The 22274-nt window shown below is 42.4% G+C and overlaps 1 protein-coding gene across 5 annotated transcripts in view; it reads right to left on the bottom strand.

Moving 5' to 3' along the window:
- Window positions 1–22274, bottom strand: part of LOC109907205 (neurabin-1) — a 100643-nt gene that overhangs the window by 72143 nt on the left and 6226 nt on the right. For all 5 annotated transcript variants that reach the window (XM_020505037.2, XM_020505040.2, XM_031795159.1 and 2 more), the window contains exon 2: window positions 19953–21529. In XM_020505037.2, coding sequence (XP_020360626.1) covers window positions 19953–21380 — 1428 coding nt within the window. In that variant the 5' untranslated portion in view covers window positions 21381–21529. The remainder of the gene's footprint in view (window positions 1–19952; window positions 21530–22274) is intronic.

The following is a 22274-nucleotide window of genomic DNA, read 5'->3' as shown; positions in this document are numbered from 1 at the left end:
CCTTCTAGGCAGAGTTGCAAAGAAAAAGCCATATCTCAGACTGGCCAATAAAAATAAAAGATTAAGATGGGCAAAATAACACAGACACTGGACAGAGGAACTCTGCCTAGAAGGCCAGCATCCAGGAGTCACCTCTTCACTGTTGATGTTGAGACTGGTGTTTTGCGGGTAATATTTCATGAAGCTGCAAGTTGAGGACTCTGTTTCTCAAACTAGACACTCTAATGTACTTGTCCTCTTGCTCAGTTGTGCACCGGGGCCTCCCACTCCTCTTTCTATTCTGGTTAGAGTCAGTTTGCTCAGTTCTGTGAAGGGAGAAGTACACAGCGTTGTACAATATCTTCAGTTTCTTGGCAATTTCTCGCATGGAATAGCCTTCATTTCTCAGAACAAGAATAAACTGATGAGTGTCACTAGAAAAGTCTTTGTTTCTGGCCATTTTGAGCCCGTAATTGAACCCACACATGCTGATGCTCCAGATACTCAACTAGTCTAAAGAAGGCCAGTTGTATTGCTTCTTTAATCAGAACAACAGTTTTCAGCTGTGCTAACATAATTGCAAAAGGGTTTTCTAATGATCAATTAGCCTTTTAAAATTATAAACTTGGATTAGCTAACACAACATGCCATTGGAACACAGGGGTGATGGTTGCTGTTAATGGGTCTCTGTACGCCTATGTAGATATTCCATAAAAAATCTGCAGTTTCCAGCTATAATAGTCATTTACAACATTAACATTGTCTATACTGTATTTCGGATCAATTTGATGTTATTTTAATAGACAAAAAATATGCTTTTCTTGAAAAAACAAGGACATTCTAAGTGACCCCAAACTTTTGAACGGTAGTGTACCTCATCTGGTATTCCATCCAGGCCTGGAGTTTTCCCTGACTTAAAGGCTTTAATTGCATTTAGAAGTTCCTCCTCTGTAATTTGGCCTTCACATGATTATTTCTGCATAGTTGTTCATTTCACACTATTAATCGAAAAAAAATCCTTAAAATGAACTTTAGTTAGTGGAGATAGAGGCGACTGAAATGAAAACATATGGTTAAAGGACTTTACTTCCTCTTTCAAAATATTGTTTGGTGAATCATGTGTGACTCCATCATTTGCAACAAGTTTGTGTGAATTATTTTTGGCAGCATTTCTATGTTGAAGATTTAAAAAATATTTTCCCCCATATTCCATCCAGTTCGCTTTATTTTTATAATATATTATACTTGACCTTTCTTGAATAAGTTCCTTCATTACTTTTTGTATTTCCTCTAACTTATTCTGTGCCTCTATGTTTCAGTTTGTATTGCTATCTATCTGTACTGTTAGATCCTCTATGTTTCAGTTTGTATTGCTATCTATCTGTACTGTTAGATCCTCTGTTTCAGTTTGTATTGCTATCTATCTGTACTGTTAGATCCTCTATGTTTCAGTTTGTATTGCTATCTATCTGTACTGTTAGATCCTCTATGTTTCAGTTTGTATTGCTATCTATCTGTACTGTTAGATCCTCTGTTTCAGTTTGTATTGCTATCTATCTGTACTGTTAGATCCTCTATGTTTCAGTTTGTATTGCTATCTATCTGTACTGTTAGATCCTCTGTTTCAGTTTGTATTGCTATCTATCTGTACTGTTAGATCCTCTGTTTCAGTTTGTATTGCTATCTATCTGTACTGTTAGATCCTCTATGTTTCAGTTTGTATTGCTATCTATCTGTACTGTTAGATCCTCTACGTTTCAGTTTGTATTGCTATCTATCTGTACTGTTAGATCCTCTATGTTTCAGTTTGTATTGCTATCTATCTGTACTGTTAGATCCTCTGTTTCAGTTTGTATTGCTATCTATCTGTACTGTTAGATCCTCTATGTTTCAGTTTGTATTTGTAATGCTCCGGGTGTCGTGGGTCTGGAGTCAAACGCAGGAGACATAGAGTGCAATGCTGTGCTCTTTAATTGCACCAACAGGGTGCTCACAATAATAACGGCCCCAAAACACAGGGAATGAAAAATGACTACTGAAAAATGCACGACCAGGAACTAACACGTTCCTCTACTACAGAGCCGAAGGTTACAATGAATAACCCCGCACAACAAACAGGCGGGCCGGCTGTCTAAAGAAGCCCAACTAATCAACACAAACAGGTGCTACCAATAAACATACAAAGAGGGGGAGAAAAGACAATCAGTGGCAGCTAATAGGCCGGTGACGACGACCGCCGTGCGCCACCCGACCGGGAAGGGGAGCCACCCTCGGTCGGACTCGTGACAGTATTGCTATCTATCTGTACTGTTAGATCCTCTATGTTTCAGTTTGTATTGCTATCTATCTGTACTGTTAGATCCTCTGTTTCAGTTTGTATTGCTATCTATCTGTACTGTTAGATCCTCTATGTTTCAGTTTGTATTGCTATCTATCTGTACTGTTAGATCCTCTATGTTTCAGTTTGTATTGCTATCTATCTGTACTGTTAGATCCTCTATGTTTCAGTTTGTATTGCTATCTATCTGTACTGTTAGATCCTCTATGTTTCAGTTTGTATTGCTATCTATCTGTACTGTTAGATCCTCTATGTTTCAGTTTGTATTGCTATCTATCTGTACTGTTAGATCCTCTGTTTCAGTTTGTATTGCTATCTATCTGTACTGTTAGATCCTCTACTTCCTATGTTAAGATCAACTCTTTTGACCTACATTGTTTTTGTTTTAAAGATGAGTGTTGAATTGCATGACCTCTAAAACCACATTTAAAAGTGTCCCTTCACTTGTTATTTGTTATCAACCAGATTGCTGACTGTTGGCCCAAGAAATAATTCATTTAAATGTGGCGTTATGGCACAATAACAACTACTGGGTGCCCCATAACTCCCGTCAAACAAACATCCCACTGACACAGCAAGAGAGAGGGAGGGAGGGAGGCTTGTTCACAATGGAAGAGCAAGCCAAACCCTGAATGGATGTCAACAACTGTCTCCTTCATGTCATGCATTCACCTTCCTTCACATACAGCACCCGACATGGTTGTGACCCAAAAGGCACCCTATTCATTATACAGTACACTGCTTTTGACCAGGGCCCATAGGGCTCTATATAGGGAATAGGGTGCCATTTGGGATGCATACAAAGTGTGGGCAGGAGGGGCATTTAATGTTGCCCGTGACAACAAAGGCTCCATGGTTGTTAAGGCACTGACTACAATAATTCAATCCAAACACCCTCTCCAATCCCATGTTATTCATTAGGCTAGTTGGAATGACGTGGCGTGGTTGCGGTCTACCATACTCTAATTCTAAGCCATTAGGGTTGATTGCCTGAGAGATTGCTAGTGAGCTACGTAGACATTGTCATTGAAACTGTCCTAGAGAATTTCAGCCATTCCTTCATTCCTTCACTCAATAGACTACAGTAACAACACAATTGTACAGCAGAGTATATGAACATGAACGTAGTACAGCATGACATAGTGAATGTGTTTTCAACTTCACACACTGACCTCTAGACTGGCTTTTCAAGTGTGGACCTCAGGCTTTACTGTCTGACACACAATGGTGAGAGAGAGTGAGACGGCAGTAACACTACTGGCTGGGTGGCTCTGCACAACACAGAACAACGTGTCACTGTTGAGGCCTCCTGGGCTATGTGTCAAATAGCACCCTATTCCCTACATAGTGAACTACTTTTGACCAGAGCCATATGGGACCTGGTCAAATGTAGTGTACTATATATGGAATAGGGTGCCATGTGGGACATATACATGGTGATCATTAAGAACAGGCATCGGAGGCAATATGAGGTGCTCTGCCTCTGTGAGAGGACGGTGATGTCACAGGCGGAGACGAGAGGCGACTGACATGGACCACTGTCCAAATCATCGACTAACAACCGACCTGGCAGGCAGCCTCCATAAGCACAGATCTCAGCTCAGGTTTCCTGGGTCATTAAAAATTCAAGCCCAGAGGGTCGGGTGTCACCGAAACAATAACACCGTCACATGAATAATAGCAGACACAAACACACACACAGTCTTGTACAGCTAAGCTTGTGGGAACACACAATTTAGTCCCATTCAAAATCCTATTTTCCTAACCCTAACCCTATCCCTAACCCAAACCTCTAAACCTTACCCTAACCCTAACCCATACACTTACCCTCACCCTAACCCGTACTCTTACCCTAACCCCAACCCATACTCTTACCCTCACCCTAACCCGTACTCTTACCCTCACCCTAACCCTAACCCGTACTCTTACCCTAACCCCAACCCATACTCTTACCCTCACCCTAACCCATACTCTTACCCTAACCCCAACCCATACTCTTGCCCTCACCCTAACCCGTACTCTTACCCTCACCCTAACCCGTCCTCTTACCCTAACCCCAACCCATACTCTTACCCTCACCCTAACCCGTACTCTTACCCTCACCCTAACCCTAACCTGTACTCTTACCCTAACCCCAACCCTAACTCCACTTGGTATGAATGGTAAAGAGTAGGATAAAGAATTTACTGTGGGAGTTAGTGAGGGCCTAATTAAGAGAGCCGGAGGGGCCACCGACACGAGGAGGAAGTTCAATAAAAAATGATGTATTTATTTGCTCAATCTGGTTTTGTCTTTTTTATATTGAATGTTATTATATCAAGCACTTCAACGTAACACTTGTCTTTGTAGAACTTAATCCTTCATCCCTTGGTGGGATTTCCACTTATGAACTTACTTATTTAATTATTTAGCTATTCATTTATTGATCCACTTTGCATGTTTTATTATGATTTTATTATATAAATGTTGTTTTAAATAAATGTTTTTTACCCTCAGCACTTTATCAACAATTGTCTTCCTCATGTTGTTGAACTGTCATGGGTGAACCCTCGGGGTTCTCAGCCTTTCATGTTCTCTCACCCTCTCCAGACCGGTCTGATGTACAATATAGAAACAGGGTAGAAAGTTGCAATAGGTCCGTGCAACCCAAGGTTTGATACCAGCATAAACAGGTCCGTGCAACCCAAGGTTTGATACCAGCATAAACAGGAACCCTAACATTAACCTTAACCATAACCCTAACCATAACCCAAAAACCTAACCTTAACCCTAACCCCAGCTCCTAACCCTAACCCTAAAATTAACCCTAGCTCCTAACCCTAACCCTAAAACTAACCCTAAAACTAACCCTAGCTCCTTACCCCAACCCTAAAATGAACCCTAGCTCCTAACCCTAACCCTAAAACTAACCCTGGCTCCTAACCCTAACCCTAAAACTAACCCTAGCTCCTTACCCCAACCCTAAAATGAACCCTAGCTCCTAACCCTAACCCTAAAACTAACCCCAGCTCCTAACCCTAACCCTAAAACTAACCCTAGCTCCTTACCCCAACCCTAAAATGAACCCTAGCTCCTAACCCTAACCCTAAAACTAACCCTGGCTCCTAACCCTAACCCTAAAACTAACAATAAACCTAATTCTAAGACTAATTCTAACTTTAACCCTAAACACCCTAGACATAGCATTTCACCAACAAAATTGGTTGGTCTATTTTTGTTTTGTTTAAAGACGTCCACACACACACACACACACACACACACACACACACACACACACACACACACCACACCACACACACACCCCACATACACAGTTATAGTCATTATCACAAGTATCATAGCGGTGAGAGAGAAGAGACAAATTCTTCAAGACCAGATTTCAGTTCCCTTAAAGATGACCTCTGTTCAGGAAACGTAGACCCCACGGTGATAGTCTGCGTTTGAAATGGCGCTAGATTTGGCTGGCTGAACAGTGCTCTATACAGGAAATAGGGTGCCATTTGCTGACGCAGGCTGTGTGACTGGGCTGGCCAAAAGTAGTCCACTACAGTATAGGTGTCATTTGGGACACAGTGGGTATTCTGGAAGCGTCTGACGCTCAAGCCAATGGAGCCGTGTATTTATTGGGCTTCATTGTGCAAAATGCCATTTCATTATGAAACTCTCTGCCTCACGAAACCCTGTTCAGTCTCATTACAGCCCAACACAGATTGCAGAATTATCAGTCTGACGGGGAGGGAGTCATGCTGCTGCTTCACTGACCTGTCAAAGGAAAGCAGAGAGATGGAGGGAGTAGACATAGAGAGAGAGAGAGAGATGGAGGGAGTAGACATAGAGAGAGAGAGGCGGGGAGAGAGAGAGAGAAGGAGGGAGTAGACATAGAGAGAGAGGGGGAGAGAGATGGAGGGAGTAGACAGAGAGAGAGAGGGGGAGAGATGGAGGGAGTAGACATAGAGAGAGAGAGAGGGGGAGAGAGAGAGATGGAGGGAGTAGACATAGAGAGAGAGAGAGAGAGAGAGAGAGAGAGGGGGGGGGAGAGAGAGAGAGAGAGAGAGAGAGAGGGAGAGATGGAGGGAGTAGACATAGAGAAAGAGAGAGAGATGGAGGGAGTAGACATAGAGAGAGAGAGAGAGATGGAGGGAGTAGACATAGAGAGAGAGAGAGAGAGAGAGAGAGAGATGGAGGGAGTAGACATAGAGAGAGAGACCGGGGAGAGAGAGAGAGAGAGATGGAGGGAGTAGACATAGAGAGAGAGAGGGGGAGAGAGAGAGAGATGGAGGGAGTAGACATAGAGAGAGAGAGAGAGAGGGGAGAGAGAGAGAGATGGAGGGAGTAGACATAGAGAGAGAGAGAGAGGGAGAGAGAGAGATGGAGGGAGTAGACATAGAGAGAGAGAGGGGGGGAGAGAGAGAGATGGAGGGAGTAGACATAGAGAGAGAGAGAGAGGGGGAGAGAGAGATGGAGGGAGTAGACATAGAGAGAGAGAGAGAGAGAGAGGGGGAGAGAGAGAGAGATGGAGGGAGTAGACATAGAGAGAGAGAGGGGGGGGGGAGAGAGAGAGAGAGATGGAGGGAGTAGACATAGGGAGAGAGAGAGAGAGAGAGAGAGAGAGAGAGAGAGAGAGAGAGAGAGAGAGAGAGAGAGAGATGGAGGGAGGGAGGGAGTAGACATAGAGAGAGAGAGAGGGGGAGAGAGAGAGAGAGAGATGGAGGGAGTAGACATAGAGAGAAAGGGAGAGAGAGAGAGAGATGGAGGGAGTAGACATAGAGAGAGAGAGGGGGAGAGAGAGAGATGGAGGGAGTAGACATAGAGAGAGAGCGAGGGAGAGAGAGAGAGAGAGAGATGGAGGGAGTAGACATAGGGAGAGAGAGAGGGGGAGAGAGAGAGAGAGAGAGAGAGAGAGAGAGAGAGAGAGAGATGGAGGGAGGGAGTAGACATAGAGAGAGAGAGAGAGAGAGAGAGAGAGAGAGAGAGAGAGAGAGAGAGAGAGAGAGAGAGAGAGAGAGAGAGAGAGATGGAGGGAGTAGACATAGAGAGAGAGATGGAGGGAGTAGACATAGAGAGAGAGAGGGGGGGGGAGAGAGAGAGAGAGATGGAGGGAGTAGACATAGAGGGAGAGGGAGAGGGAGAGAGAGAGAGATGGAGGGAGTAGACATAGAGAGAGAGAGAGGGGGAGAGAGAGAGAGATGGAGGGAGTAGACATAGAGAGAGAGAGAGAGAGAGGGGGAGAGAGAGAGAGAGATGGATGGAGTTTACATAGAGAGAGAGAGAGGGGGAGAGAGAGAGAGATGGAGGGAGTAGACATAGAGAGAGAGAGAGAGAGAGAGAGAGAGAGAGAGAGAGAGGGGGCGAGAGAGAGAGAGAGATGGAGGGAGTAGACATAGAGAGAGAGAGGGGTAGAGAGAGAGAGAGATGGAGGGAGTAGACATAGAGAGAGAGAGGGGGAGAGAGAGAGAGAGAGATGGAGGGAGTAGACATAGAGAGAGATAGATAGAGAGAGAGAGGGGGAGAGAGAGAGAGAGAGAGATGGAGGGAGTAGACATAGAGAGAGAGAGAGAGAGGGGGAGAGAGAGAGATGGAGGGAGTAGACATAGAGAGAGAGAGGGAGAGAGAGAGAGATATGGAGGGAGTAGACATAGAGAGAGAGAGAGAGAGAGAGAGAGTAGACAGAGAGAGAGCGAGGGAGAGAGAGAGAGAGAGAGAGAGAGAGAGAGGGGTGGAGGAGTTTTTGTGAATAATATGAGAGTTTGACTGAAGAGAGAAGTTCAGTAAAAGCTAATCATCATCGACTGAGCCACATACTGTCAGAGACCTGTATGGGATGGTTTTGTTTACACATAACCACTATCAAAAAGAAGGGAAGGCAACCTCTAAATCGTGTACAAATCAAATCCTCTGTCTCTCTCCCACTGAATATCAGCCTCTTCCGGAACCTGAGGACTATTCCTATAGCCTGGTCCAGATGTGCTTTGGCCGATTAATCCTCTGACTATCTCTGATAGTCTAAATGGTTGGCTAAAGCACAGACAGATCTGTAGCCATTCTAGAGGACCTAATCCTTTCCGTTAAGGTTTAGGCTGGCTACAGTCATCTCATTCCAGACCCAACACCAAAGGTGCCATTTTAAGATCATAACGTCAGTGACTCAGACAGATGTTGAAGCTCCAATCATGTCGAGAGAGAACAAATACGAGGTTGTAAGACTCCACATACAGACAGTACATTTCACTGTGGTGTCTCTCCATCCAAGCCTCAAGCCACGGTCGTCGTTAACACAGGCAACCTAAATGAGCTCTCCTACTGAGAAGTCTGCATGTGTAAAAGTGTGAGAGGTCTTTAGAGGGAGCAGGAGAATGTGGGATGGCATTTAGTCTGTTGTTCAAGCATCACTGGGTCCATCTCTGTCCTCCCTGCTCCTTACCACATACCAGATGGCTCTGAAGGAAATAGATGTCTTAATGTACTGCCGTCTCTCGGAGATGTCAACTTCAGATAGAATTGAAGAAAAGTAACAACGCACACACACACACACACACACACACATACACACAAAAAGACCCGCTTTCTGTCCAATTTCAATTGTCTGGCTATCTTCCTCTGAGGTAAAAAAACAAAAAAACATCAACAACATACTAAATTGCAGTGGTGGAAAAATAACTCAATTGTCATACTTGAGTAAAAGTAAAGATACCTTAATAGAAAATTGAAAGTCACCCAGTAAAACACTACTTGAGTAAAAGTGCAAAAGTATTTGGTTTTAAATATACTTAAGTATCAAAAGTAAATGGAATTGCTAAAATGTACTTTAATATCAAAAGTAAAAGTAGAAATAATTTCTCATTTCTAATAAAGAAAACAGACAGCAGACGTTTATTTTCCTTTTTATTGACGGATAGCAAGGAGCACTCTTCAACACTCATTAAACAACACTGTGTTTAGTGAGTCCACCAGATCAGAGGCAGTAGGGATGACCAGGGATGTTCGACTGATAAGTGCTTGACTTGGAATATTTTCCTGTACTGCTAAGCATTCAAAATTTAACAAGTACTTTTGGGTGTCAGGGAAAATGTATGGAGTAAAAAGTACATTATTTTCTTTAGGAATGTAGTGAAGTAAAAGTAAACGTTGTCAAAAATATAAATAGTAAAGTAAAGTACAGATACCCCAAAAAACAACTTAAGTAGTACTTTAAAGTATTTGTACTTAAGTACTTTAAACCACTGCTAAATTGTTACTCTGAGGTGAAAACACTGCAGTAATAGTGTTTGATGTGGTACATACTGCAGTAATAGTGTTTGATGTGGTACATACTGCAATAATAGTGTTTGATGTGGTACATACTGCAATAATAGTGTTTGTTGTGGTATATACTGCAATAATAGTGTTTGTTGTGGTATATACTGCAATAATAGTGTTTGTTGTGGTATATACTGCAGTATATAGCGTTTGGTGTGGTACATACTGCAGTAATAGTATTTGTTTCAGTACATACTGCAGTAATAGTGTTTGGTGAGGTACATACTGCAGTAATAGTGTTTGGTGAGGTACATACTGCAGTAATACTGTTTGGTGCAGTATATACTGCAGTAATAGTGTTTGGTGTGGTACATACTTCAGTAATAGTGTTTGCTGTGGTACATACTGCATGAATAGTGTTTTGTGCGGTACATACTGCAGTAATAGTGTTTGGTGTGGTACATACTGCAGTAATAGTGTTTGGTGTGGTACATACTACAGTGCGGGTGGATGATGCTTTGCACAGACCACCTCTATGCCTGGGGGATAATCTGTGAAGAGGTCATATCAGGCCTAGCTAAAATAGCATGTGCATCCCAAATGTCACCCTATTCCCTATTTAGTGCACTTCTTTTATTTCTGAGCCATAGTGCTCTGGTCAAAAGTAGTGCACTACATGGGGAATAAGATACCATTTGGGACTCACCCATGACTAAACTGGTGAACTCTTTTCTCCAATATGGGGAGCTAAACTCAAATTCCGATTTATAATATCATTCAATACAACATTAATGTAATACAATACCACTTTGTTAATCACGTCCCCCTCCAGGCTGTAAAGCCAACAGAGACAGATTGACTAAGCATTTGCACCAACCGGACATTCCTAGCTCTGGTCCTATCGTGCGATGACCACAACGAGTTGCCTCTACGTTTGTAGAGGAACTTGCACTAACACCCTGGACCACAGCTAGACAATCCCAACCTTATATAATATAATATATATGCCATTAGAGCAGACACTTTTATCCAAAGCAACATTTTACCTATGTGTGGTCCCGAGTCAAATGAAAACAAAGGCAGAGTAAAACATCAAACTGTCGTAACGCTGACTGTGCAATGAATTCATCCCCTCTCACTTGGAATAGAATAGGCCTCCTCCTCTACACATTGATTTAATATGGCTTTGGTTCTTCTGGGATTGATTACAGTAGCCTAAACGATGAGCAAAAAACACTAACGGACAAAACGCTAGCCTCTTTGATGTAATGACAGAGTGCAGCACAGAGAGGGTGCAATTATCACTTCAATGTTCATTCACTAACGTCTCACTGCCTACCAGTCAGTCCTTCACATGTGCTTCATTCCATTAGGAAATCAAGATGTCAGAGCTGAGACAAAAACTACTTTTCAACAGTAGACGCAAACGTTTCATTACAGCTGCTTTAAACGCCATTCAAGTAGAAGAGCGGGGGATGAGGAGGAAAAGGGGGGACAGTTCCAGGGAAGGAATCAGAGAAGGAAGTTACAGCTACAGGGAAGGAATCAGAGAAGGACGTTACAGTTACAGGGAAGGAATCAGAGAAGGACGTTACAGTTACAGGGAAGGAATCAGAGAAGGAATCAGAGAAGGAAGTTACAGCTACAGGGAAGGAATCAGAGAAGGAAGTTACAGTTCCAGGGAAGGAATCAGAGAAGGAAGTTACAGCTACAGGGAAGGAATCAGAGAAGGAAGTTACAGCTACAGGGAAGGAATCAGAGAAGGAAGTTACAGTTACAGGGAAGGAATCAGAGAAGGAAGTTACAGCTACAGGGAAGGAATCAGAGAAGGAAGTTACAGTTACAGGGAAGGAATCAGAGAAGGAAGTTACAGCTACAGGGAAGGAATCAGAGAAGGAAGTTACAGCTACAGGGAAGGAATCAGAGAAGGAAGTTACAGCTACAGGGAAGGAATCAGAGAAGGAAGTTACAGTTCCAGGGAAGGAATCAGAGAAGGAAGTTACAGCTACAGGGAAGGAATCAGAGAAGGAAGTTACAGTTACAGGGAAGGAATCAGAGAAGGAAGTTACAGTTACAGGGAAGGAATCAGAGAAGGAAGTTACAGTTACAGGGAAGGAATCAGAGAAGGAAGTTACAGTTACAGGGAAGGAATCAGAGAAGGAAGTTACAGCTACAGGGAAGGAATCAGAGAAGGAAGTTACAGCTACAGGGAGGAATCAGAGAAAGAAAGGGACTATGAAGGTATGGAGGGAGATCTTCAGTCTCCATCCCCAGTGTCCTGCACAAGAGTGAGTATGATCAACTGGGTTTACACCGGGCTCTCTTACACACCACAAGACGGTGGTAACCCACCGAGCTAAAGCCTCTGCAATAGCTTGGGGAGCTAACATAAGTCTCCAGGTCTCAGGCAAGGTAGCTATCACAAGGGCCAGAATTTACTAAGGACAATAAGGAGGAGTGGAGGGGAAGGGAGAGTTCCTGTTTGGATAACCAGTATCCTGAACAAGAGTAAAGGAACTTTAGGTCAGAATAGACAGTTGCTAAGGATAACGTTGAAAAACCCTTGCTGCAAAGACACACTGTAATATAGACACTGTACTGTAGATACTATACTGTAGATACTGTACTGTCAATACTGTAGATACTGTACTGTTGTCACGCCCTGGTCTTACTTATCTTTGTTTTCTTTATTATTTTGGTTAGGCCAGGGTGTGACATGGGTGATTTATGTGTTTTGTCTTGTCTAGGTTTTTTATTTTTGATTTATGGGGTTGTGTTCAGTTTAGGTGTCTAGGTAAGTCTATGGTTGCCTGGATTGGTTCTCAATCAGAGGCAGGTGTTTATTGTTGTCTCGGATTGGGAACCATATTTAGGCAGCCATATTCTTTGGGTATTTTGTGGGTGATTGTTTCCTGTCTTTGTGTTTTATTGCACCAGTTACGACTGTTTCGGTTTTCACGTTTATTGTTTTGTAGTTTGTTCATGTTTGAGTTTTCCTATTAAAACCATGGACACTTACCACGCTGCGTATTGGTCCGATCCCTGTTTCACCTCTTCAGAGGAAGAGGAGGAAGAAAAGCGTGACAACTGTAGATACTGTAGATACTGTAGATACTGTACTGTAGATACTGTACTGTAGATACTGTAGATACTGTACTGTAGATATTGTACTGTAGACACTGTAGATACTGTAGATACTGTACTGAAGATACTGTAGACACTGTAGATACTGTACTGAAGACACTGTAGATACTGTAGCTACTGTAGACACTGTAGATACTGTATTGTAAATACTGTACTGTAGACACTGTAGATATGGCACTGTAGATACTGTACTCTAGATACTGTACTGTAGATACTGTACTGTAGATACTGTAGCTACTGTAGACACTGTAGATACTGTATTGTAAATACTGTACTGTAGACACTGTAGATATGGCACTGTAGATACTGTAGATACTGTACTGTAGATACTGTAGATACTGTACTGTAGATATGGTACTGTAGATACTGTAGATAATGTACTGTAGATACTGTACTGTAGACACTGTAGATACTGTACTCTAGATACTGTAGATACTGTACTGTAGATATGGTAGATACTGTACTGTAGATATGGTACTGTAGATACTGTACTGTAGACACTGTAGATACGGTACTGTAGATACTGTAGATACTGTACTGTAGATACTGTAGATACTGTACTGTAGATACTGTAGATACTGTACTGTAGATACTGTAGATACTGTACTGTAGATACTGTACTGTAGATACTGTAGATAATGTACTGTAGATACTGTACTGTAGATACTGTAGATACTGTACTGTAGATACTGTAGATACTGTACTGTAGATACTGTAGATACTGTAGACACTGTAGATACTGTACTGTAGATACTTTAGATACTGTACTGTAGACACTGTAGATACTGTACTGTTGATACTGTACTGTAGATACTGTACTGAAGATACTGTAGACACTGTAGATACTGTACTGTAGATACTGTAGACACCGTAGATGTAGATACTGTACTGTAGATACTGTAGACACTGTAGATATTGTACTGTAGATACTGTAGACACCGTAGATACTGTACTGTTGATACTGTACTGTAGATACTGTAGACACTGTAGATACTGTACTGTAGATACTGTACTGTAGACACTATAGATACTGTAGATAATGTACAGTTGATACTGTAGATACTGTACTGTAGACACTGTAGATACTGTAGGTACTGTACTGTAGACACTGTAGACACTGTAGATACTGTAGACACTGTAGACACTGTACTGTAGATGCTGTAGATACTGTACTGTAGATACTGTAGATACTGTAGATACTGTAGACACTGTAGATACTGTAGATACTGTACTGTTGATACTGTAGATACTGTACTATAGACACTGTAGACACTGTAGGTACTGTAGACACTGTAGACACTGTAGATACTGTACTGTTGATACTGTAGATACTGTACTGTAGACACTGTAGACACTGTAGATACTGTAGACACTGTAGACACTGTAGATACTGTACTGTAGATACTGTAGATACTGTACTGTAGATACTGTAGATACTGTAGACACTGTAGATACTGTACTGTAGATACTGTAGACACTGTAGATACTGTAGACACTGTAGATACTGTAGATACTGTACTGTAGATGCTGTAGACACTGTAGACACTGTAGATACTGTACTGTAGATACTGTAGATACTGTAGATACTGTACTGTAGATACTGTAGATACTGTAGACACTGTAGATACTGTACTGTAGAAACTGTACTGTAGACACTGTAGATACTGTACTGTAGACACTGTAGATACTGTAGATACTTTAAATACTGTACTGTAGATATAGTAGACACTGTAGATACTGTACTGTAGATACTGTGGATACTGTACTGTAGATACCCTAGATACTGTAGATACTATAGATTCTGTACACTGTATATACTGTAGATACTGTACTGTAGATAATGTAGACTCTGTAGACACTAGAGATCGACCGATTAATCGTAATGGCCGATTAATTAGGATTTTCACATTGTCAGCTCGGGGGATCCATTCTTGCAACTTTACAGTTAACTAGTCCAACGCAAAAACGACCTGCCTCTCTCTCGTTGCACTCCACAAGGAGACTGACTGCCTGTTAGGCGAATGCAGTAAGCCAAGGTAAGTTGCTAGCTAGCATTAAACTTATCTTAAAAAAAACAATCAATCATAATCACTAGTTAACTACACATGGTTGATGATATTACTAGATATTATCTAGCGTGCCCTGCGTTGCATATAATCGGACTGAGCATACAAGCATACAAGTATCTAAGTATCTGACTGAGCAGTGGTAGGAAGAAGCAGGCGCGTAAACATTCATTCAAACAGCACTTTTGTACGTTTTTCCAGCAGCCCTCGTTGTGCGTCAAGCATTGCGCTGTTTATGACTTCAAACCTATCATCTCAGGAGATGAGGCTCGTGTAACCGAAGTGAAATGGCTAGCTAGTTAGCGCACGCTAATAGCGTTTCAAACGCCACTCGCTCTGAGCCTTGCAGTGGTTGTTTCCCTTGCTCTGCATGGGTAACGCTACTTCGATGGTGGCTGTTGTCGTTGTGTTGCTGGTTCGAGCCCAGGGAGGAGCGAGGAGAGGGACGGAAGTTATACTGTTACACTGGCAATACTAAAGTGCATATAAGAACATCCAATAGTCAAAGGTTAATATAATACAAATGGTATAGAGGGAAATAGTCCTATAATTCCTATAATAACTACAACCTAAAACTTCTTACCTGGGAATATTGAAGACTCATGTTAAAAGGAACCACCAGCTTTCATATGTTCTCGTGTTCTGAGCAAGGAACTGAAACGTTAGCTTTCTTACATAGCACATATTGCACTTTCACTTTCTTCTCCAACACTTTGTTTTTGCATTATTTAAACCAAATTGAACATGTTTCATTATTTACTTGAGGCTAAATAGATTTTATTGATGTATTATATTAAGTTAAAATAAGTGTTCATTCAGTATTGTTGTAATTGTCATTATTACAAATACATTTTTAAAAATCGGCCAATTAATCGGTAACGGCTTTTTTTGGTCCTCCAATAATCGGTATCGGTATCAGCGTTGAAAAATCATAATCGGTCGACCTCTAGTAGACACTGTAGATACTGTAGATACTGCACTGTAGATACTGTACTGTAGATACTGTACTGTAGATACTGTACTGTAGATACTGTATATACTGTACTGTAGATACTGTAGATACTGTGGATACTATACTGTAGATACTGTAGATAATGTACTGTAGATACTGTAGATACTGTACTGTAGACACTGTAGATACTGTACTGTAGATGCAGTAGACACTGTAGATACTGTACTGTAGGCACTGTACTGTAGATACTGTAGATAATGTACAGTAGACACTGTAGATACTGTACTGTAGATACTGCAGATACTGTACTGTAGATACTGTAGATACTGTGGATACTGTACTGAAAATACTGTAGATACTGTAAATACTGTAGATACTATACTGTAGATACTGTAGTTAATGTACTGTAGATACTGTAGATACTGTACTGTAGACACTGTAGATACTGTACTGTATATACTGTAGATAATGTACTGTAGATACTGTAGATACTGTACTGTAGACACTGTAGATACTGTACCGTAGACACTGTAGATACTGTAGGTACTGTACTTTAGTCATTGTACTGTAGATAATGTAGATAATTTAGATTCTATACTGTAGACACTGTAGATACTGTACGGTAGATACAGTAGACACCGTAGATACTGTACATACTGTACTGTAGATACTGTAGATAGTGTACTGTAGATACTGGAGAGACTGTAGATACCGTAGACACTGTAGATACTACAGATAATGTAGATATTGTACTGTAGATACTGTAGATACTGTAAATACTGTAGATACAGTAGATACTATAGATACTGTAAATACTGTAGATACAGTAGATACTGTAAATACTGTAGATACAGTAGATACTGTAGATACTGTAGATACTGTAAATACTGTAGATACGGTAGATACTATAGACACTGTAGATACTATAGATACTGTAGATATTGTACTGTAGATACTGTAGATACTGTAGACACTGTAGATAATATAGATACTGTAGATATTGTACTGTAGATACTGTAGATACTGTAAACACTGTAGATATTGTACTGTAGAAACTGTAGATACTGTAAATACTATAGATACTGCAGATATTGTACTGTAGATACTGTAGACACTGTAGATGCTGTACTATAGATACAGTAGGTACTGTAGATACAGTGGAATACTGTAAATACTGTAGATACAGTAGATACTGTAAATACTGTAGATACTGTAGATACAGTAGATAATGTAAATACTGTAGATACTGTAAATACTGTAGATACAGTAGATACTGTAGATACTGTAAATACTGTAGATATGGTAGATACTGTAAATACTGTAGATACTGTAAATACTGTAGCTACTGTAAATACTGTAGATACTGTAAATACTGTAGATACTGTAAATACTGTAAATACTGTAGATACTGTAAATACTGTATATATGGTAGATACTGCACTGTAGACACAGTACTGAAAATACTGTAGATACTGCAGACACTGTCCTGTAGACACTGTAGAGGACTGTACTGTAGATACTGTAGATACTGTACTGTAGATACTGTAGATATGGTAGATACTGTACTGTAGGCACTATACTATAGATACTGTAGATATTGTACAGTAGATGCAGTATATACTGTAGATACTGTACAGTAGATAATGTACTGTAGAGCTCTGCGTATGTTTTCTGCTATTCCCCAGAAAAGATTAAGAGTGAGCTACACATATCAAAGTATCCTAAAGCATCCCATTTATTATGTTCTGGAGTCACCATTCCTATATGATATGATCTGTGACTTCAGAACTTGATAGCTGCTGTAGAGAGCAGTCAGTGTACTGCAGAAAGCAGTATGTACCTGTAGCCAACCAGCATGGATGTGGGTGTGGCCATACATATGTAGGATCTTAATTTGAGCCAGTTTGCAACAGGAAATGTAAAATATTAATTGGAATATAATTAATTGACTTTTCTATACATTTTTTATCAAGGAAAATTAGGTCTGAAACATCAAAGTGGAAATTACAAACTTCAGAAGCTTTTTTAAACCTCAAATACACTACCAATGTATAATGTCCCCCATTGCAGGAAAGTTCTCCTGTAACAGGGTGACTAAATGAAGATCCTACATCGGTATGTGTCCGTCTCAGACCCTGCAGGAAAAGCGGCTGCCTCTGTCTCAGACCAGCCCAGTAGAGTCCCTCCACACTGGGACACTCTCTTACAGATGAGTGTGTGTATGGAGATCATACTGTAAGTAGTGAGAGGAAAACATCTCTCATTCTGTTTGTATAGAGCAGTATACCGGCATAAACTGATCTAACAGGCATCTGTGTGCATCAATGCAGAAACTAATAAACCAAGTGTGTTTATATCGCCAGTTGCCACAAGCTTATGTACCCGCTTTCCACATGCAGGCAGCAGCCTCCAATAAGATTTCTAGATTCAGAAGCCGGGATGTCAAAATAGATTTATCCGCTTTGAGAGGCACTAAGACATATTACAAAAAAACGTTAAGCAAGACTAACTGACTACATGTTTTCTTTTCAATGTTGTTCAAGGGTCAAGCCGGTCTCGTGCAGGGTCAGCCCCAGTGAAGGCCCAAGCTCAGGGACAAATATCTCCGTCACTTTCACAAGTTGGAACAAAAGACAGAACGCTGTTTGTTCGCAATGTGCCCAGAGGAGCGAGAGAAGGGGGAAAAAACACTGCAAACAGCCAAGACCTTCTGTGGGAAAACAGCTGCCTGGAGCTGCTAAGCATTTCAACTGTACGCTCACACACACCTACAGATAACCCAACCTAAAAAGGGACAGGAGAGCATTCTGAGTTCATAAAGGCTGTCTTGGGACAATAACCTCTTAATTGCTAGGAAGCCCTGCTATTCTATAGACTTTATTAATAGGAGAGGTGGGACCAAACGTTTGGACTTTTAACACAATATTCAGTAAATGTTTCATATTGTGATGGCTGGTTATGGTTCGTTTGCATTATTATAATACATTGTAAAATGTCATTGGGTAGCACGGCTGGCAGACCTATATATCAGGCTTATAATTAGCTGGCTTCTCTGAGAATTCAAATTGAGCGTAGCATAGGGATCTGATCTGATTCTGGAATTCTAAGAATATGATATACTTCACATGGAAAAGTTAACCTTTACTGACCCTATCCTGTTCTATAATGGAAAAGCCACAGCACGTGTGTATGTGTATATGTGTGTGTGTGCATTTTCAGCATATATGTATGTATGTGTGCGTGCATGCGTGCGTGCGTGCATGTGTGTGTTGCCTGCTCTAGCAATCCAACATGTCCTGTGTAAGAACTGGGGTAATTGTTCTGCTTTGTTACAGCATGTTAATGGGATCGAACCCAACCTTTGGAGTGTTTGTGTTAGCTCTAATTCCACACACACTCCCTTCAAACACACATAGACACGCATGCACACACGCACTAGCACAAGCTATTGATCATTGTTTATGTTCATATCAGTTGCAATAACACATGCAAGGAAGTCATTGTTTACCGCAGAGTCAGCAGATCCCCAAGAGCAAGCAAATAAAGTAACTGTAGCAATTTGATTCCAGACGCACCAATTATAAACAGGACGTAATCCTTTGAAAACAGAACTGCAATAACATAAAGCGTTTTAGATATTATGAATAATCGGCTGAATTCATCTCACCTGCTATTGATAAATGTAACGCAAACATTCCAAAAACATACATACATGCTTTATTCCTTAATATAATATCTGCCCAGGAATTGTACTGTTTGATATTCTCAGAAACGTAATATTTTAAGATAGATGCCCGTATGGGCAGATGATTATGGTCACCAGGACAAATGGAGTGCTGTATATTCAACCCCACACTAACTACCGTAGTAATACTAATGCTAGCCTATATCGCCACCTCTTAATTACACTCTTATCCAGAGCTACATACAGGAGGGTTAAGTGCCTTGCTCAAGGGCGCATCAACTGCTTTTTTCACCTAGTTGGCTTTGAGATTCAAACCCACAACATTTCAGTAACTGGCTGAACGTTCTTAACCGCTAGACTACCTGCCACCCCTCATCTCTCACTGAACGTGACTCAGTAGGATGAGCACCTCACAATGTTACCCAATCCACACCATCTCACACCTGGAGACTAGGGACGCATTCATCAGGGTACATCTTAGCGAAATATTTTTCAACGTAAAACCATAACAAGCGTTTCTTATTGGTTAAGTTCCGTTGACAAGGGACTTACCATCATGGGTTTGGTGCTGAAGCGTAGTTTCCTCTTCTGAGGGATATCCTCCTTCTCTTCTTCTGGTAGACCAGGGATCTCAGTAAGATCATTCCCAGGGTCATAGATGACATCATCGTCACCATAAAGGTCATCATCAGGGTCAGTACAGCTCTCCCCCCAGCCCTGGTAGCACGCGTCCCCGTCCGTGTTAAAAATCACCCTTTCGTTCCCACTGTATTCCTCATTGGGCACTTCTGCCTGGTCCTCTGGAGAAACCCTGGGCCTGGAGGAAGCCTTCTCCATCTCCACCTCCTCCCCAAGGGCCTCTGCCTCCTCTTGGGCTTCATCCTTGGCTGGGGTGGCTGGGGTATCCGGGATGTCCTCAGAAGTCTTGTCCCTGACAATGGTGTCAGTCGTGGGCCTTGAGTCCATGCAGACTCCTTCCGTCTCTCTGAAGGTTTCGGTTTCCTCCACCTGTTTCTCATCACACGATCCGTTCACCTCACCTCCGTTGGTGGTGGCCCTTAGAGGATGTCTCTCTCTGTCCCTCTGTCCTAACTCCCCTGCTGTCTCCTCTCTTTCCTGGGGCTCCTCCTGCTGCGGGACGGGTTTTAGCTCCACTGCCTCTGACAGCGGGCTGGGGCTGAGGAGGTCCTCTGAGGACGAGGATATGGGGAATTTTCCCCCCACGCGGATCCTGCACCCTCCGCCAGGCACCGGGGACTGGCGCGAGTCGTCTTCGCTGACGTCGCTGTGCCGGTGGGAATTGTCAGGGGAGTATAGTGCCCGGCCTCGGTAGCCTCGCCGGAACGGACCCTCGCCCCCTCCTCCCCCTCCCTGTTGGTCGACGTTCTCAAACACAGCGCTCAGCTGGCTCACTGTGGGCGACTGGGCTTCCGTCCTGGAACACAGCGAGTCCAGGGAGTCTGTGCTGCCCCTGTTGGAGCGCGCCCCTCGCCAGTCGTCCAGGTGCTCATAAGAACCCCTCTTCTCCCGACCGTAGGAGTAGACGGGTGACTGGGAGGCGTCGCGAGACTGCTGCTCAAACAGCCTCCTGGTCTCTATGACCTTTGACCCTGCACTGGTTCGGTCTGCTGTAGGGTGCTGCGTCAGCTTGATGACCGAGCCGTCTGCCTTGTTGATGAAGTTGGTGGGCTTGGTTATCTTCTGAGGTGATGGGTCTTCCCGCCTGGTGGCGGCTACGATGCTCTCTGTGCCCTGCATCTGCATGAACATGTCCTTGATGCGGCTGACGTGTGCGCCATACTGTCGTCCTCGACGCTGGGTGACCCGCTCAGGGTCCTTGAGCTGGGGCTCCTTGCTGTCCTGCCGGGGCGGCTGGTCGAAGGCCTTCTTCAGGGCCTGGAACTCTGTCCTATAGGCGTTGCGGTGAGGGGAGGCGCTCCGGAGAGTGGTCCTCTCCCCCGAGGCCTCCGTCTTCAGCATAATGGCGTCAGAGGCGAGGAGGCGGAGGGGATCTCAGCAGCATCGCTGGGCCTTCATCTCACATATATTACTGTAGCGTCCAGCGAGTGCCCTGCCTGTGTGATTATCACTGTGATTTGATTTCACACTTCATTTGGGGCAATGGACACCTGGGAGAGATAAGGAGATGCCTGTTAGATACAAGAGATACCAAGCAACCTGTTATTGTCAAGAGGTCGCTCCTCTTTTCAGTTCGCAGCAGCTAGCGACTGGGACGTGCTGAAAAAAACTGTCAAACTGGACAGTTTTATCTCCATCTCTTCATTCAAAGACTCAATCATGGACACTCTTACTGACAGTTGTATTGTTGTCTCTACCTTCTTGCCCTTTGTGCTGTTGTGTGTGCCCAATATTGTTTGTACAATGGTATGTGCTTTTTGCTTTTTGGTAGGTCGTCATTGTAAATAAGAATTTGACTTGCCTAGTTAAATAAACATTAATTTAAAAAATATATTTAAAAAAAAAATAATAATAATTGTGAGGTTTTACACTACAGCATGATGGGGAGATCCATTGCAATTCAGCTTTCGAAAATGTCACGAACAACATCATTTCTATGAATCTGAAGTGAAAGTGCAAGGTAATCACAGACAACGCTTAGCACAAGACGTGCACTGAATGTAAAAAGGTATTTGCCCTCTAAAAGGATCTGTTTAGAAAGTAGTGTGTTTACCCATGTATCTAATCAATACACAGTTACTCACGTAGAAAATAAAACATGCACTGATCAATACGGGCGATGGAAATCATGTGGGCCACTTGCAGTTATAAACCGGGTGTTTCAAGTTTATAACAGCAATAAGGCATCTCGGGGGTGTGTGGTATATGGTCAATATACCATGGCTAAGGCCTGTA

The sequence above is a fragment of the Oncorhynchus kisutch genome, linkage group LG17 (assembly GCF_002021735.2).
Source record: "Oncorhynchus kisutch isolate 150728-3 linkage group LG17, Okis_V2, whole genome shotgun sequence".
Lineage (NCBI taxonomy): Eukaryota > Metazoa > Chordata > Actinopteri > Salmoniformes > Salmonidae > Oncorhynchus > Oncorhynchus kisutch.
This window is presented reverse-complemented; position numbering and strand designations above follow the sequence as displayed.